This window comes from Hyperolius riggenbachi, chromosome 5 (genome assembly GCF_040937935.1).
Source record: "Hyperolius riggenbachi isolate aHypRig1 chromosome 5, aHypRig1.pri, whole genome shotgun sequence".
Lineage (NCBI taxonomy): Eukaryota > Metazoa > Chordata > Amphibia > Anura > Hyperoliidae > Hyperolius > Hyperolius riggenbachi.
In genome coordinates, this window is record NC_090650.1 from 179,521,709 (window position 1) to 179,540,425 (window position 18,717).

The 18,717-nt window shown below is 43.4% G+C and overlaps 1 protein-coding gene across 9 annotated transcripts in view; it reads left to right on the plus strand.

The window, feature by feature from the left end:
• The window catches only part of TERT (telomerase reverse transcriptase), a 961,487-nt gene that overhangs the window by 427,521 nt on the left and 515,249 nt on the right, over positions 1–18,717 (plus strand). For all 9 annotated transcript variants that reach the window (XM_068236452.1, XM_068236449.1, XM_068236451.1 and 6 more), the window contains one exon: positions 17,662–17,747. In XM_068236452.1, coding sequence (XP_068092553.1) covers positions 17,662–17,747 — 86 coding nt within the window. The remainder of the gene's footprint in view (positions 1–17,661; positions 17,748–18,717) is intronic.

Below are 18,717 nucleotides of genomic sequence, written 5' to 3' on the forward strand. Positions count from 1 at the left end.
TGCAGCACCTATATAGACTTTCTACACACTTCGCATTCAATTCAGATGCAAATCATATGCAAATCTGCTACTACTTATCATGCAAACAGGAAACTCAGGAGGAGGGGCTGGGAGCAGCTAACCTGACAGTTACATAGTTACAAAGTTAAGGAAAGGTGGGGGGAAAGGCTGCGCATCCCTAAACACATGCTGCAATTGAATGGTTAATCGCATAGGCATACACCGCCTCTGCCAGACTGAAAAATGCATGCCCTGCATCCAAGACAAGTGCTAACATTTATTAAACTAGGAGGTACTTTAGCTTCCAATATGGTTTGCATGCAAAGTATATTATACTAGACACTTGCGCCACGGTGAGGCAGACCTCCGGGCAAGTGACCTAACCTAAATTTAAAACCTCGGGAGCAGCTAAGCAGAAAAAAATGTGTAACTTACATTTGGTAGAACAGCGAGGAGAACGCCAGCGCATACCACTAAGGCTGCATCTGAAATGACCACCAGCTCAGTGTGCAGCACCTATATAGACTTTCTACACACTTCGCATTCAATTCAGATGCAAATCATATGCAAATCTGCTACTACTTATCATGCAAACAGGAAACTCAGGAGGAGGGGCTGGGAGCAGCTAACCTGACAGTTACATAGTTACAAAGTTAAGGAAAGGTGGGGGGAAAGGCTGCGCATCCCTAAACACATGCTGCAATTGAATGGTTAATCGCATAGGCATACACCGCCTCTGCCAGACTGAAAAATGCATGCCCTGCATCCAAGACAAGTGCTAACATTTATTAAACTAGGAGGTACTTTAGCTTCCAATATGGTTTGCATGCAAAGTATATTATACTAGACACTTGCGCCACGGTGAGGCAGACCTCCGGGCAAGTGACCTAACCTAAATTTAAAACCTCGGGAGCAGCTAAGCAGAAAAAAATGTGTAACTTACATTTGGTAGAACAGCGAGGAGAACGCCAGCGCATACCACTAAGGCTGCATCTGAAATGACCACCAGCTCAGTGTGCAGCACCTATATAGACTTTCTACACACTTCACATTCAATTCAGATGCAAATGATATGCAAATCTGCTACTACTTATCATGCAAACAGGAAACTCAGGAGTAACTATGTAACTGTCAGGTTAGCTGCTCCCAGCCCCTCCTCCTGAGTTTCCTGTTTGCATGATAAGTAGTAGCAGATTTGCATATGATTTGCATCTGAATTGAATGCGAAGTGTGTAGAAAGTCTATATAGGTGCTGCACACTGAGCTGGTGGTCATTTCAGATGCAGCCTTAGTGGTATGCGCTGGCGTTCTCCTCGCTGTTCTACCAAATGTAAGTTACACATTTTTTTCTGCTTAGCTGCTCCCGAGGTTTTAAATTTAGGTTAGGTCACTTGCCCGGAGGTCTGCCTCACCGTGGCGCAAGTGTCTAGTATAATATACTTTGCATGCAAACCATATTGGAAGCTAAAGTACCTCCTAGTTTAATAAATGTTAGCACTTGTCTTGGATGCAGGGCATGCATTTTTCAGTCTGGCAGAGGCGGTGTATGCCTATGCGATTAACCATTCAATTGCAGCATGTGTTTAGGGATGCGCAGCCTTTCCCCCCACCTTTCCTTAACTTTGTAACTATGTAACTGTCAGGTTAGCTGCTCCCAGCCCCTCCTCCTGAGTTTCCTGTTTGCATGATAAGTAGTAGCAGATTTGCATATGATTTGCATCTGAATTGAATGCGAAGTGTGTAGAAAGTCTATATAGGTGCTGCACACTGAGCTGGTGGTCATTTCAGATGCAGCCTTAGTGGTATGCGCTGGCGTTCTCCTCGCTATATTGCAAACATATTTAAGCAAAGGTTGTGCCCTTGCACTTTCTCTATCTGTGTAGACCACTAAAATGTTTATGGAAGAGTCATCTTTTCACATATTTTAGCTATCTGTTAGGATTCAGATTACCCTCTTAAGCTGGAATTTTCTAATGACCTGAAGATTTTTTAAAAGTACAGTAGAGTCTTGATTATTCTGCACCTACGGGTAGTGGCTGATGCTGGATAAGTGTGCGTTCTGGTTGCTTGAGACTAGACTAAAAAAAATAGGCCCAGCTAATATAGTACTACTCTCTCTCTCTCTCTCTCTATCTATCTATCTATCTATCTATCTATCTATATATATATATAATATATATATATATATATATATATAGATATAGATATAGATATAGATAGATAGATAGGTAGGTAGATAGATAGATAGATAGATAGATAGATAGATAGATAGATAGATAGATAGATAGATAGATAGAGAGAGAGAGAGAGAGAGAGATATGTAGTGATTAAAAGTATGTTAACCTTGGGGGAGCCATGGAACCTACTCTTTAAGCACAGCAGAGCCCAAAAACAGCCTAAGAAGTTGGCCTTCACCACAGTGAGTACTGTCGGTAATTAGTGTTTGCTGTTTGAGACTGCTGGTTAGTTGAGTTCCGGATTACTGGAACTCTACTGTTTATAAACTCAAAAGGAAAGAAGGCAGAGAATATAGGAATTTTACAAGATCAGGTGGAGAATTTGATTGTAGAGGACCAAGCTAAAATGGAAATTTTAACTGCATGCATTGCTTCTGTTTTTACCAAGGTGATGTCTTTAGCTCATAATGGAGTTTGGGGGTTTTCCCACTCCACCTCATTCAGCATGAAAAGGAAGATGTGCAGGCACATTCGAAGAAGTTCAATATACAAGGCACCTGGTCCAGATGGCATCCACCCCTGGATATTAAAGGAGTTGAATTATCGCTAAGCCACTACAGCTTATGCTTTAACATAAATGCCATATGTTTTTACATTAAAATGTATAAGGAATGTACTTGTTAATAATAACGTGCCGTAGAGACCCGGGCAGAAGCTGTCGCTTCCGGGTCTTGGCACTTGTTCCCTGCTGCCAGCCCTGCCGGTGACTCACAGTCCGCACACGCTGATAGGCGGATGGTGCGTTTGCAGTATGCCCTCCGCAAGGGTAAACAATAGTCAGCTGACCAGCTCAGTTCACTGGAGCGGTGTCAGCTGATCTCCACCTGACAGGCCCTTGCTGTGTGATTGGTTGGGCGGAAGGTGGCCAGCCACTGATTGGAGAATGATTGATATTTAAATGTGCAGAGTGCTCCCAGTCATCGCCTGTGTGAAAACTTAGCTTTGGCTAGTTGCTGGGTGCGCACTCTGATCATTGCTGAGATTCTGGACTTTGACCTCGGATTGTATTTTGACTACTCTGCTGTCATTAAAGGGACTCCGAGCAGTGCAGAAACTATGGAAAGATGCATATCATTTTAAAGCTCTCTTTCTCCTCTTTCCAATGATATATAAACCACCACCCTACGTCTTTTAGTTTTCGCTATTTTCGCGATTGAAATTGCCGCGGCCGCGATTTCGATTGCGAAAATAGAGAAAACTAAAAGGTGTAGGGCAACGATTTAGGTGTCGTCAGAAAGAGGAGAAAGAGAGCTTTAAAATGATATCCATGAAGCCATAGTTATATTGTATTACACAGGACGACACTTTCCCCAGTGTCAGAAGCTCCATTCTGCTGAATGCAGCTGCTGACTTTGACAAAAAGTCGCCCTGTGTAATACAATATAACTATGGAAAGATGGATATCATTTTAAAGCTCTCTTTCTCCTCTTTCTGACGACACCTAAATCGTTGCCCTACGCCTTTTAGTTTTCTCTATTTTCGCGATCGAAATCGCGGCCGCTGCAATTTCAATCGCGAAAATAGCGAAAACTAAAAGGCGTAGGGTGGCGGTTTATATATCATTGGAAAGAGGAGAAAGAGAGCTTTCAAATGATGTGCATCTTTCCATAGTTTTTGCACTGCTCGGAGTCCCTTTAACCCTTGTTTGCTTCCTGGATTGACCCTTGCCTGTTTACTGGATACTCTCCTGCCTGCTGCCTGGACTGATCATTGTCTGTTATTGGATACCTCCTACATGTTATCTGAATTGTCCCATACCTGGTTACCACTGACTTTCGACGCTGAGTGCTTCAGTTTCCAGGTAAAGACCTATGTGATACCCTTGAACTGTTGAACTGTATATGTGATACTGTGGAACTGTGTTATTAGCCTCAGTAGTGACCTCTGACGGTATTCTGGCTTTCTTGGCCTCAGCCGCTATATCTTGCACCTCCAAGGCCTGGGTGTAACCGAAGTCGGGCAGGTGTTATTTCCTCGCCTCCCATTCAAGTGGGGACGCGCCACATAGGGGGAAGAAGGTGGTGATAGATTGGGGTTTAATGGCTGAAAGAAAGCAGGAGATCTGCCAGGCATTACAAAATGCTACTTGGTGCCCCAACATGACCTTCCTCAGCAAGCATAGCGTGTATAGCAGCTGCTGATGAGCTGAAGCAGCGCTTGTTTGTGAATCAACCCCTAAGTGACTGCATATCATGGGTGGAAACTGCTTTCGCAAAGGCCCTCCTCATCCTGAGGGACTTTAACAGGGTGAACCTGTGGCAGGAGCTGCCCCGCTATCAGCAACACATTTCTTGCCCTAGGAACCGCAGCACCCTGCACCACTTCTACACAGCTCTTAGAAATGCATATAAGGCTGTTCAAGGTGCAGCCCTGGGAAACTCTGATCACAGCCTAATCACCTGATCCCCACCTACAGAAGGCACCTGGAGAATACTAAGCCCATTATAAGGACTGTCAAAAAGTGGAAAAAAGATGCAATGCTGAAGCTGCAAGCATGCTTTGAATGCACTTGTCCGTCCTGGAGGCACCCACCCTGGAGGAATTGGCAGAGATTGTCACCTCCTACATCAGTTTCTGAGAGGATTTTTGCATTTCAACCAAGACCTACAAAGTCTTCCCAAACAATAAGCCCTGGTTCAACAGCAATCTTCACCAGCTTTGGAAAATCAAGGAGGCGGCACACAGGTCTGGTACCCCAGAGTTTAGGTAAACCAGGAACGCACTCAACCGTACTCAAGCAGATTTGAGAATCAACCCAACCCGACGTACATGACTAATTTGGCCACACCATCCCCGAGGCCCAGCAGTGCCCCAGCACCAGCTGCAGTCCTGGAGGCAGATGTGCTATGGCACCTCCCCACACTTTACCCGAGGAAAGCCACCGGCCTGGACAGAGTTTCCATCCCTCTGCCTGAGAACCTGTGCAGACTAGCTGGCCCCGGTCCTCACCTCCATATACAACAGGTCCCTTTCGGTAGACACGGTCCCCTCCTGCGTTTAAGAAGTCCACAATCAAGCCAGTCCCAAAAAAGTCAGGAAATATGGAGCTCAACAACTTCAGACCCGTAGCCCTGACCCCCACCATCATGAATATCTGGTGCTGGCCTACCTCAAACACTCCTCCACCAATGCCCTCCTGGACCCACACCAGTTCACTTACAGGATAAACAGGTAAGTAGAGGACGCCATAAATGTCAGCCTGCCACACATTGATGACAGACCAGACTCCTACATCAAGATCCTTTTCCTGGACTTAAGCTCCACTTTCAACACCATCTGCCCAGACATCCTGCTCAACAGTTTTAAGCAACTCGGAGTCAACTCTGCTCTTTTTGGGTGGGTCAGGGACTTCCTATCCAACCTTATGCGATGGGTTTAGCTTGGTAACTGCATCTCCAACGGGAGAACCACCAACTTAGTCACACCACAAGGGTGTGTACAGTCCCCACTCCGATTCTCACTGTGCACCAAGAATTGTATACTCACCTCATGGACTCTGTCATGGTTGTTACATTTGCGGATGACACAACGCTTATAGGCAGCAACGGAGAGCTTGCTTACCACAGTTAGATTGAGAGGATCTGCACTTGGTGCAGGGACAACAAACTCATCCTTAATGCAGCAAAGACTGTTGAGCTGATTGTGGACTTACGCAGACTCCCTTCCATCCTCCTCCTGGTGCTGATCAATGGGGTTGAGGTCTCCAGGGTACCATGTGTGCGGTTCCTTGGTACTACAATAACTAGTGACCTGAGATGGGGGCAGAACGCCACTAAAATTCATAAAAAGGCACATAAAAGGCTATTCTTCCTGCGCCAACTGAAGACATTCAGTATGCTACAAAAATTGCTTACTAGCTTTTACAATGCCACGGTCGAGCCCATCCTCTGCTCCTCCATCATAGTCTGTCATGCAGGAGCTACCGTTAATGACAAGTATAAACTCCAAAGGGTGATTAACACAGCTGAAAAAAATCATTGGTGTTCCACTACCAACGCTAGATCTCCTTCATACCACTAGAATGAGGACGAGGGCCTCCAGGATCTCACATAATCCCTTGGGACGCCGTTATGAAACCATCCCCTCCAGAACCACCAGTTGCAGGAGCACCTTCTTCCCTCAAGCAGTCCTCCTGCTGAACTCGAGTCTACCCTGCCAGACCAGCCTTCCTCCTGGGATGCTTTAGTCTCCTGGTTAACACTCACTCGCACACCCTGAACTTCTGACTTCTAAAGCACCTCCTGTGCAGCCTTGTCCCTCACCCTGGCTGCTATTTCCCTATGCTTAAAATATAGAGAAACCGAGAGCCCAATATAGTGTAGTATGTTAAAACATAAACGAAGTAAGGCAAATCAGTGAGAAGAATATACTCACAAACGTGGGTTACCACACAGGCAACCACTGTATAAGCAGGTGAGGAGATTATACCTGTCCTCACTCAGGATTAAGAAGTCACTCTCTGTAGATGAGAAAAAGGGGTAGATCACCCCTCCACCAGGGGTGGACACGATTTTTCAGTAGGAGAGCAGAGGCGCCAGCAGAATAAAAGTGGATAAAAGCTTTAAAATTTGCTTGGAGGAAGTGGTGGACTTACCTCCATAAAGCAGACACGAAAGACTGTCTGTATAATAGTAATCACATTTATTATATGGTACCCCAAAAGTGCAACGCGTTTCGCAGGCCGAGCCCGCTTCATCAGGCAATAAAGTGGGGACAAAACTGTAGACAAGAGACAGTACATTATGCTATAGTGAATTCTGCAGTTACAAGATGCATATTAATATATTACATATCATAAAGCATACCATATGAAAAATTGCTTTGTGGAGATAGCATAAAAAGTTTGGTGTACAAGTTAACAATAGGGGGTAGAGGCTATGGTGCTCGTGATAGTAATGGGCTATGGGGTATTTTTTACACAGATTTGCAATGAGTGGTATTGGTAATGAAAAGGGGTATGTGTCAGCAAGTGTAATGGGTAATAGAGCATTGAGAAGAGAACAGGGGGGCAGAAATATAAGGTAAAGTGTGCAAATAAAATAACATAAAGAACTCACCAGAATTCCAGCAGTAGCAGGTGTAGCGCCTCAGTGGAGTAGTGAGGACGCTCAACTCCTTATATATACACAGGTACTTGCTAATAGGGCCAATTAGATGGAAAAAAACATAAACATTGGAGGACAAGTTGTAAACAACTGGAAAAAAAAATTATGGTAAAAACAATGAGATAAAAGGAGGAAGAAGACAGTAAAGCAAGACAAATAAAGATATATAGATCATGAACAATTCTAATTATTGATATAAATAATGTGAATATACAGATGTGTAAATATACAGCTATATAAAAATAATGATCTAGCCTGAGGTATTGTTGTAAAGATGAACGTTGCTATATTAAAAATGAAAAATACAAGTATAAATAATAAAAGTACTAAAAATAGGAATACTAAAAATATTACGCATAAAAGGATAAAAGAGAGCGGCCAGAGATAAAAGAAAAACGGAACAGGTAGTGTTTTAGTAGATTTTTTCCAAAACTTCGTTCAGACCTTCAGGTATGAGGGTTCTTAGAGTTTGTATCCAGTACATTTCATGTTTTTTAAGTTGTTCGAATGCATTTGGTAAACTAGCATCAATAGAGTCAAGTAGTATAATGCTGAAGAGTTGTGGGTTATTGTCATGGTGGGTGCAAAAGTGCTGTGAAACGCTGTGAAGGGGGAATTTATTGGTGATGTTTCTTTTGTGTTGCCCGATTCTGCTGCGGGCCAACTGTGTAGTTCTCCCCACGTACTGGAGACAGCAAGGGCATGAAATGAGATAGATGACGAATTTGGATTCGCAGGTGAGGCGTTTTTTTATGGGATATTGAATATTGGTGCTAGAGGAAACAAAGGAAGCACAGGTGTTGATGAACTGGCAAGCTGTGCAGCGGTTCTTGTTGCAGGGGAAGCAGCCAGGCTCCTGTGCTTGCGGAGGGGAGAGTTCATTAGTTGTACGTAATTTGCTCGGCGCTAGGAGGTTGCGGAGATTCAGTGCTCTCCTATATGTAATTGAAGGTGCTGTGGGTAATAAGGGCCGTAAGTAGGGGTCTTGCATGAGAATGTCCCAACGATTTTTTAGAATATTGCGGATGGACAAATTATGGGCATTGTAACGAGTAATGAACCGGGGTGGGCCTATGGTATTGGAAGGTTGTCTAATGGTGGTCGGGGGGTTGGAACATTTGGCGCTATGTCTTGCATCTTTGATAAGTTTTTTGGGATAATGACGATCTGTGAATTTTTTTGTGAGAATCTCGGATTGTATATCAAATTGTGATTGGTCAGTGCAGTTCCTATGTATTCTTCTGTATTGACTGTAGGGGGTGTTAGTAATTCAAGGGTGGTGGTGAAAGCTCTTGAAATGTATATAATTGTTGGCATCGACTGGTTTAAAAAAAGTTTTTGTCATGATGTGATTGGATTCTATATATAGAGTGAGGTCAAGAAACTCAATGGAGGAGGTATAATAATGGTGTATAAATTGAAGTCCTGCTGAATTCGAATTAAGGTAACTGACAAAGTGTGGAATTAGTATAGTGTCGCCTTTCCAAATGAAAATAAGGTCGTCGATATATCGCTTATATAGTACAATATTGTCGGAAAATGGATGATGTGTGGATAATTTATGTAATTCTAGGAATCCCATTGTAAGATTAGCATACGAAGGAGCAAACGAGCTCCCCATCGTGGTCCCACTCGTCTGATGGTAAATTTTATCGTTAAACGTGAATATGTTATTGTTGAGGATGAACTCTGTGCATTGTAAAAGGAAGGTTTGTTGTGTAAGTGGCATAGATGGGTTGGTGGCTAGGTAATATTGTATTGCTTGGAGGCCGAAGGGATGGGGGATATTGGTATAAATGGAGGTTGACATCGCATGTCAGCCAGACATAATCCGGCTGCCATGCGATGTCACGTAGGAGTATAATGAGTTGTTGTGAATCCTTTAGAAAGAAAGGAAGGGACTGTACGCGTGGCTGTAGATGTTGGTCAAGGAATCCGGAAAGATTGCTGGTGATGGAGTTTATGCCTGAGATGATGGGTCTACCGGGCGGTTTTTGTAAATCTTTATGTATTTTTGGTAGATAGTAGAAAATGGGGGTTATTGGTTGAGTGTTGATAATAAAGTTTCTTTCATTTTTGGTAATGATGTTAGATAGGAAAGCATTATTGATAAGGGTTTTTAGTGTGATATTTAGAGAGGGAGTTGGATCTGTGGTCAGAGTTTCGTAATGTTTTGGATTGTCAAGGAGCCTGGCCGCTTCCTCTAGATAGTCTGAGCGGTTGAGTATAACTATACCTCCCCCCTTATCTGCAGGTTTGATGATCAGATTGTGTTTTTTCTGTAGATTTTTTAGTGCCTGGGATTCTCGTTGACTAAGGTTGGATATAGGGGTGGGTAGGTCATCATGCAACATCTGTAGGTCTTGGAGTACTAAAGAGTAGAAGGTTTCAATGAAGCAGCCCTTGGATGCTACTGGGTAAAAGCGGGATCTCCCTTTTAACTGAGTGGTAATGTATTTCTCTGTACTGATTTCAGGGTGGAAAATGTTAACGTTGGGTAGGGTATCATTGTTGGTGATGATAAGCGAGGTAGGGACATTATCTTCGGTGGATTTGAGGTTTTTGATGGCATAATGTCTTTTAAAGAGAATCTGTATTGTTAAAATCGCACAAAAGTAAACATACCAGTGCGTTAGGGGACATCTCCTATTACCCTCTGTCACAATTTCGCCGCTCCTCGCCGCATTAAAAGTGGTTAAAAACAGTTTTAAAAAGTTTGTTTGTAAACAAACAAAATGGCCACCAATACAGGAAGTAGGTTGATGTACAGTATGTCCACACATAGAAAATACATCCATACACAAGCAGGCTGTATACACCCTTCCTTTTGAATCTCAAGAGATCATTTGTGTGTTTCTTTCCCCTGCAGTTCTCATGCACTGAAGTTTCAGGCTGCTCGTTTCTTCCTGCAAACAGCTTTGCCCTTGTCTGTAATTCCTCACTATGTGAAAGCCCAGCCAGCTCAGAGGACGATTTATCCAGCTTGTAAAAGATAAGAGAGAAGAGAGAAGCTGCCCTAATCTAAATAATACACAGGCAGTGTGCATAGAGGAGCCTGGAAGGGGGAGTTCATAGCAGAACCACAACACTGAAGAACTTGGCAGCCTTCCAAACACAGGCTGACAAGTCTGACAGGGGAAAGAAACATTGATTTATTACAGAGACTGTGATAGTAGAAAGTGCTGCAGTAAGCCAGAACACATTAGAATAGCTTTTGGAACTTGTAGGATGATAAAAAACAGGATGCAATTTTTGTTACGGAGTCTCTTTAAGTGTTAGTTTCCGGATATAGCTGTTGAGATCTGAAAAAAGTTCTAATGTATTGACTTGATTGGTTGGGCAAAAAGATAACCCTTTTTCTAAGAGGGTGGTCTCATGGGTACTAAGGATGTGGTCTGACAGATTAAAGATACATCTGTTGGAATTTGTGGGGGGGAGTGGTGTGTTTATGGTTTGTTTCTTTTTCCTTTTCCCTCTACTTCCTCTTTTTCTGTATCTGGTAGCGGTCGTTTGTACTTGTTGGTGAGTTGGAAAAGTACCTTCTCTGAACGCGGGCTTGGTAGTTGGGTGGAAAGGATGTTTTGTGATAGTGCTGAAGGGAGTTCTAAAAAAGAGGGAGAAAGGGTGTGGTTAGCTGATTCACTGCTGGAGGTGGCATTGTCATTAGCCGGTTGGAAAAAGGGTTTTAGATCAGTTTGGATTTTATGTGGGTTGGTGGTGGTGTTGCCCTGGGTCGGAATTGGGTTTTGATTAGTTAGGGATTGTGGGGTGGGGTGTATTGTAAAGTCAAGAGAGTCGGGGTCTGAGTGGCATATGCTAATCTGGGAGGCTTGGACGGGTGAGTCCGCAATAGTGGTAGTTGGTATAGTAGAAGTGGTATTAGATTGACTGATGTTGGTGTCCTGGGTGTTTTTAAGTAAAGTAGCTGGGGGGCCATTCGGTATGAAGTTAAATTTGATAGTGGCCTGGTCTTTGTTAGTTTTTTTGCCGGCCCCAGTACGGGGGGTCGAAGTAACGGAAGTTTTTTTGTTGGTTTTGATGCGTTGGATTTTTGATGCTATTGTGGAGTTTTTTGTGCAATCAAACCTGTTTGGAGGTGGCGCCACACCCGCGAAAGGGGCGGGTTTGGGTAAGGTGTTCTGGTGTGGTGGGGGAACCGTGTGTGAGGCTGGAGGTGTATGCAAGGGTGGTGGGGGAAATGCTATGGAAGGTGTTGGTGCCTTTGGTGTGGGGAGTAGAAAAGGGGGGGGGGGGGGGGAACGGTGGGAACCTAAATGGAGGTGGGGGAATATTGAGACTCATGAGTGGGGGTGGTGGTGGAGGTGGAGGGTTGGGGCCCGTCGGCTGAGAAGCGGGGGTGGGACGTGGCTTGCGTTCCCTCTCCCGGTGCTCAGCATACGCTAGACGGTCCCTGTTCAGTTTTTTAAGTTTTGACTCAGTGATGTCAAGTTCGAAGCGCTTAACTCTGGCGGTAAGATTTGACATAAGGGGGTGGTATTGGTCACTGTTTTTATGGTTAAGTAGGATATCCCTACATTCATTTATGATGGGCTGCAATTCACTAATTAAGGTTTTTCTTTTAGCTATGATCCTCTCCATCATACCAGCAGTACAGATCTCAAGGTAAATGTACCAGTCTGAACTGAAGGTAGGATCCTTAGGGAAAGCCGTGGGAAAGCCAATTTCCCTATGCTTGTCCCCTACGCTCTAGTTCATGTCCTCATATGTGTATCGATGTAATCCCTTTTTTATATGTCAATGCTATGTTTGTCATATGTCTTTTTACTGCCATGTCCATGTGGACCACAAATAATTCCGGGTACATCAATTGTCGTACTTGGCGAATAAAGGTGATTCTGAGCTTATGTTCTTTGGATTTCTGTTAAGTGGGTCAGTTCCCTATGACTGGCATAGAGCAGATGTCTTCTTCTTATTCAAGAAGGGGAAAAAAAGAGAATCTGGAAACTGTAGACCTGTAAGCTTAACATCAGTTGTGGGTAAAGACAAAAGACTGGTCCTGTCTCACAAACATGATTAGCTGTCAGGGTTCTATTGATCTTGGCACTGGTGATAGATACGCGCAGTCCCAGGGCGTGGGGTCTAAGTGAGCATGGGTCTTCACCTGCGCACCCCACAAGGGGTGATGGGCCATCAACCCAATGGGTGGCAGACTACTTTACTCCCTGGTGCACACCAGGTCCCAACCTAGGGTTGCTTGCCGATGGGGAAGGAGTACTAAACAGGAGTGACTTATGAAACTAACAGAACTGGACAAACTAACTGGAAAGGACAGGAAAAACAGGAATGGACAGGACAGGCTGGACGGAACAGGCTGAACAGGGACCAGCTGGATAAGTACTGAAGTACTGGAGACAGACTGACAGATAGGGCAGACTGGCTGGCATGACAAAACAGAGTGACTGGCATGCAAGGGCTGCACTGCCAAGCTCAGACTGGCAGACAAGAGAGGGTAGACTGACTGATTGATGGGCAAGGCAGACAGGTAGGAGACAGAGGAATAAGTTAGGAAAGGCGTGAGTGCACGCCACAACTGTGCGGCTAGACAGCCCTGGAATGGCGATGGGTAAGGGTTTGAATACCCTGAACTTTGCACCAATGCTGTGGCCGTGCCCCCTTCTGATGAGATAAGTGTAGAAAGGGTGTGTACGTGTGCGCCTAGCGAGACAGGGCTGTCGATCCCAGTTGCTGGAGGAATGTTATCAGCCAAGTCAGTGGTACCCAAGGAGAATAATCAGCAGCAGAAAAGGCAAAATGTGTATATATGGAATGGAGGCCAATGGGGTAATGGTCTTGCTTTGTAATGTTGAGGTACAGGTTCAGTTAGTGCAAAGGAATGATTTACAAGACGTTTGTATGTTCTCTGTTTCTGTGTGAGGTTCCTTTCTGTCAGATGTCAGGGATAAGTGATAATTCAAAAAAATGAAATAAAAAGTCTAATAGTTCAGCAGTGTATGGTAGGCCTCAAAACACCCACCAAGGCACAATCCAGGTTGTGACGGGCATTTTGGGCAGTGATATTAGGAGTCTCTCCTTTGGTGTCTGGCGCACACTCTACACCTTTTTTGGGGGTACGGTTTTCCAGGATTTGGAGGAAGTGGAGCACAAAAATGTTTGTCATGAACCAACTATACAGATATACTGTATACAACAAATATCCAATAACACAGATCACACAATATATACAATGGTACACACAGGAACGCAGATCTCACGATATATACAGTGGATAAAGCAAAGCGGCATACAAGAGATAAGCCAGACAGGCAATAATCAAACCAGACAATCAAAATATATCAGTAGGCAAGGAATAGTCAGACTAGCAAGGGTCAATACTAGGAGTTCAGAGTACAGGAACAAGGATCAGGAAACACAGGAATAATGGCTAGAGTCACAACACTGCAGGAGTACCAGAATGATCTAGCAATGTGCTGCTAGGAAGTCCACCCTTAACTGCTTCAGCCCGCAGGTGTTTTCACCTTCAAGACGGAAGCAATTTTCCCCTGTCAGCGCACCTCCCATTCATTCATCAATAACTTTATCACTACTCATCACACGTAAATGATCTATATTGTGTTTTTTTCACCACAAATTAACCCTCCTGGCGGTCTATAAAAAACCGCAGCCGTTTTTTAATTTTTTTTAAAATCATGTAGCGAGCCTAGGGCTCGCTACATGATAGCCGCTGTGCAGCGGCATCCCCCTACCCTCTTCCATCGCCATCAGCGATGAGGAAATCCCGTTCAAAGAACGGGATTTCCTGGAGGGCTTCCCCCGTCGCCATGGCGACGGGGCAGGTGAACGTCATGGACGTCGTGACGTCTAAGGGAGTCCCGATCCACCCCTCAGCGCTGCCTGGCGCTGATAGGCCAGACACGGGGTGTAGGGGGTTCTGCGGTGCGGCGGATAGCGGCGAATCAGCATGGGGCGGCGGCGATCGGTGTGCTCACGCAGCTAGCAAAGTGCTAGCTGCGTGCATCAAAAAAAAATTGCGCAAATTGGCCCAGCAGGGCCTGAGAAAACCTGCGCGGCTTACCCCCAACTACGTTCAGGGTTACCGCCAGGAAGGTTAAGGTTTTTGTGAGCGATACTTGTTTTCAGTAATTACTTTATTTTCTCTGCATTTTGAAAGCAAATTCATGCAAAAAAAGAAAAAATACACTATTACTCCAATTCCACACCCTATAGTTTTAAAACAAGCAATGCTACTATAAATAAAATCCACCCATTTTATTTGCCCATTAGTCCCGGCTATCACAACATTAAAATTATGTTCCCATTGCAATGTATGGCGACAATATATTATTTGGAAATAAAGGTGTATTTTTCTGTTTTGTTTTTTTTTGTGTCCCATCAATTGTAAACCCTTGTCTACTAAAATAAATATAATTAAATCACTTCCAAAGCCCTCTAACCTCTCCCCCAGTTACCAAGCAAACAATTCAAAATTAAAAAAAAGCAAAAAACGGCAAAAATAAACCCCAAAACATAAATAGTTCCCTTAGGGAACTGTTCTTTTTTTTTTTTTAATACAAAATCTGCGCAGGGTTATTTCATTTTTCGCCACTAGATGGTGATAAACACTTCTTGGTTTACAAAAAAGTGTTTTAACGTTAATCAAGTAAAAAAAAAAAAAAAAAAGTAACATTCTTATGAATAGATATGGCCTCTGATCAGGGTCATGTCCATTCATCACAGGTATTGCGATTGGTTCAGAGAAGCTTTCTTTCTCTTCCCCAATCACAGATATGGAATACCGCCAGGGTGTCCGGGCTGCGGCCCTGCATACCTCGCAGGTAAGTAAGAATTTTTGGGGTAGTTTACATTTCTACACAAATCACATGCTCCTGTGGGCTAATAGATCACTCAGGATGTGATGGATAGCTGGCCCATCCTCCCACAGGGTGAATCTAAAATGAACCCTTGGCTGGTTGTTTATAAGAAGCTGAAAGACCAAGGGAGCTGCACATATTTATTCTTTCTACTTTACATCTTACTTAGCTTAACTTCACTTTGTACATATGCTGTATTGGCTATTAGTGTAACATAGTTTAGACTGTTCTGAAGGCAAAACCTGAATTATTCATTAGGAATGACGCATGATGGATACAATGCCCCAGCAAGACCTAACTGAGCTTCACATTCATGCTTTGCTGAGATACCGGTAAGAAGGTTGCTGATGTACACACCTGTATCCCTTCTTTATTTGCTAAACACACCTCCAGAACCGCTGGAATGCAATGATGTGTCAGCTTGTTAATTTGTACAGAGCCATAATAATCCAACATGCATACAGACTGTTTCAGATTGTTTGATCCTCATCAGTGCATGACATGGATTAATTTGGCTCTATGGAATATGGCTTATTATGGCTCTGTACAAATTATCAAGCTGCCACATCATTGCATTCCAGCGGTTCTGGAGGTGTGTTTAGCTTCTAAAGGTACAATGGTTAATTTGCATATATTCAGCAGTGTTGCACTGGGAGACATCTCAAGCTCACTCCAACCTGAATTATCGCCAATTCTTTCTGTTTTAGGAAAGCAAGCTTTTGTTTTTCTTAACATCTTAGTAAGGGGGCTTTTAGGACCATTGTAGTCCCTTACACACTCCAATGAGTTCTGGGTCACCATGAGCTTGCTGGTTAGTCTGTACCTCTCGGATTTACAAGCCCTACTCCATAGAGCCAAATTAATCCATGCCATGCACTGATGAGGATCAAACAATCCGAAACAGTCTGTATGCATGTTGGATTATTATGGCTCTGTACAAATTAACAAGCTGACAAATCATTGCATTCCAGCGGTTCTGGAGGTGTGTTTAGCTTCTAAGGGTACAATGGTTAATTTGCATATATTCAGCAGTGATGCACTGAGAGACATCTCAAGCTCACTCCAACCTGAATTATCGCAAATTCTTTCTGTTTTAGGAAAGCAAATCTTTGTTTTTCTTTATTTGCCAAATAAATGTTATTTAAAGCTTGATGCGTCTGGAGTCCACTTTGAGATATCTGCTAGGCTGTGAGAATGTCGAGTTGCAGATTTCAACCATTTGGGCTGCTGGTGCCGAAGAACGTTGTGGTAACCCCCAGCAACCGTAAATCACGTTCTAACATATTCTGTCCTGACTTTGTTTCCTTCTGTACTGCACATGTTTGTATATTATTATTTGTTTTTATTTATATAGAGCCAACATCTTCAGTGGTTCATTACATAGTACAAAACAAATAGTGAGGAACATAGATACATGAGAGGTTCAAACTCTGTGCAATCAGGACATCCAGAAATAAAAATACAGACATTGTTGATGAATAGTTTGAGACATCACCAATACTGGTGCAAGTTAATTGGTCTACATTTGTGTATATGTCTGTGTATATATTTAGTTATATACTGTAGATAGACTCACTGGGGTTTTAGTTTGCACGCGCTGTTATGTCATTAAATTGTGGTTTCCTTGCATGTGCATCGGAAATATGACTGGCAATAAACACTTTGACTGAAATGTTTGGTCTCCTTCACAGTGTTTGCTGCAAATTGAGGTCATTCCCTGGTCCTCTGTCCAGTTTGTAACACACAGGTTCTATAATTTACTTGCTTTATCCAAAACCTAAACAAAAAGTATTCAATGGAGTTACACTACAAAGGTTGCCATACACAAGTAAGTTTTTAGCATTTATATCTGGATACTTTTTGGCCAAAATCAGTTGATCAAGTCGATCACAAGGGATGTACATTTTTGGTCATTGCTGGCGGATTGGGAGCATGCTGGTAGTGGCACATGATTTTGTGATGAGAAATGCAGAAGCAGGAGCTACTTTCACCTGTCCACATTTCCAGTGTCTTCTCTCCCCTGTGGATGCCCTTCTCTCTCTTTTCCAGTGGCCTGTGTGACGTAACAAACACTAGTGGTCACAGAAGGTACATGCCCCGCTGCATCTAGTAGTTGTCTGCACGTTACACAGGTGTCCGGGACTTGGGAGTGAAAAAACAGCAGCTGGAGGGGAGAGCAGTGACTCGGACCACACAGCTGTCAAGTGACCTACAACGCAAGGCCTGGTTTCTGGCGGTGAGGGGGGGGGGGGGCATTGACACCTGGGTGACCGGGCAGGCACACATAGATTGAAGATCCATTTGTAGTGCGTGAAGGGGTTGCAGCAGAGAGATCCGTTTCTGATCAGATAATGATCAGATAGGGATCTATTTGTTGGACATATTGACCAGTGTATGGCCAACTTAAGGCAGGTAAGATCTAACCTAATGTTTTAACTTTTTTTTTTTTTTTTTTTTTTTTCATTTCAGAACCTGTCTTTGAGTGAGAGCACAAGCAAAGTACTATCCTTTCTTCAGGGAATCTTATGCAAGCGTATCTTGAAGATAAAAAAACAGTACGTTTTTTTTGTTCACCCTAGCATACATGATCAGAATGTATTTTTTCTGAACATCTTAACCAATGATTTGTCATATTTTAAACATTTAGGTTATCTTTGCCCCCCAATGGAAGTTATTTCAATAGCAAGTGACATAAATGACAAAGGTCTGTGCAAACTGTGTACTGTGTGTCCCTGTTTATTAAAGAGTTTGATATGTAGTCTGCAATTAAGGAGTTGTAAGCTAATTGCAAGGCCTCTCAAACTGCAATGAAAGAGTTGTAAGTTAATTCTAAGGTCTATGGTGATCTCTAGTTTTTGTCCTTCCACCAAATACCTAACATAGATGATAAAAAGATAAATAATTTTTGAATATCCTCCTAAAAATAATGAACAAAGTTCTCTCTGAGCGTTAAAACACTTCTGTTGTGCAATATTTATTTTATTTATTTTACTTATAAAGCGCCAACATATTACGCAGCGCTGGACATTAGGTTACAAACAATATTTAGGGGTGACATACAGCAAAATGACAATACATGAATACAAGAAAGACCAGATCATGCAGCACAGTATGAGTGCAAGGTAATGCTTAGTCTGTCACTGGATGGGAGCATGGAGATTAGGCAAGTTAGGTTCACTCAGATGCATAACATTGGTTCACAGTAATGGAGGTGCATGATCAGGTAGGACACAAAAGGAGGAGGACCCTGCCCAAAGGCAGAGGGAGAGGTAAGGACACGAAAGGTAGGGGACCAGAGTTCAGCTGTAAGTTTAGAGCACTTGTGAGGGGTAATAGGCCAGAGTGAAAAGGTGAATTTTGAGGGCTTTTTTGAAGATGTTGAAGGAAGGGGGGCTGCCCTAATGGGTGGAGGTAGGGAGTTCCATAGTGTTGGAGCAGCTCTTGAGAAGTCCTGGAGGCGTGCATGGGACTGGGTGATGCGGGGGGCGGTTAGGCGAAGTTCATTGGAAGAGCGGAGTGGACGGC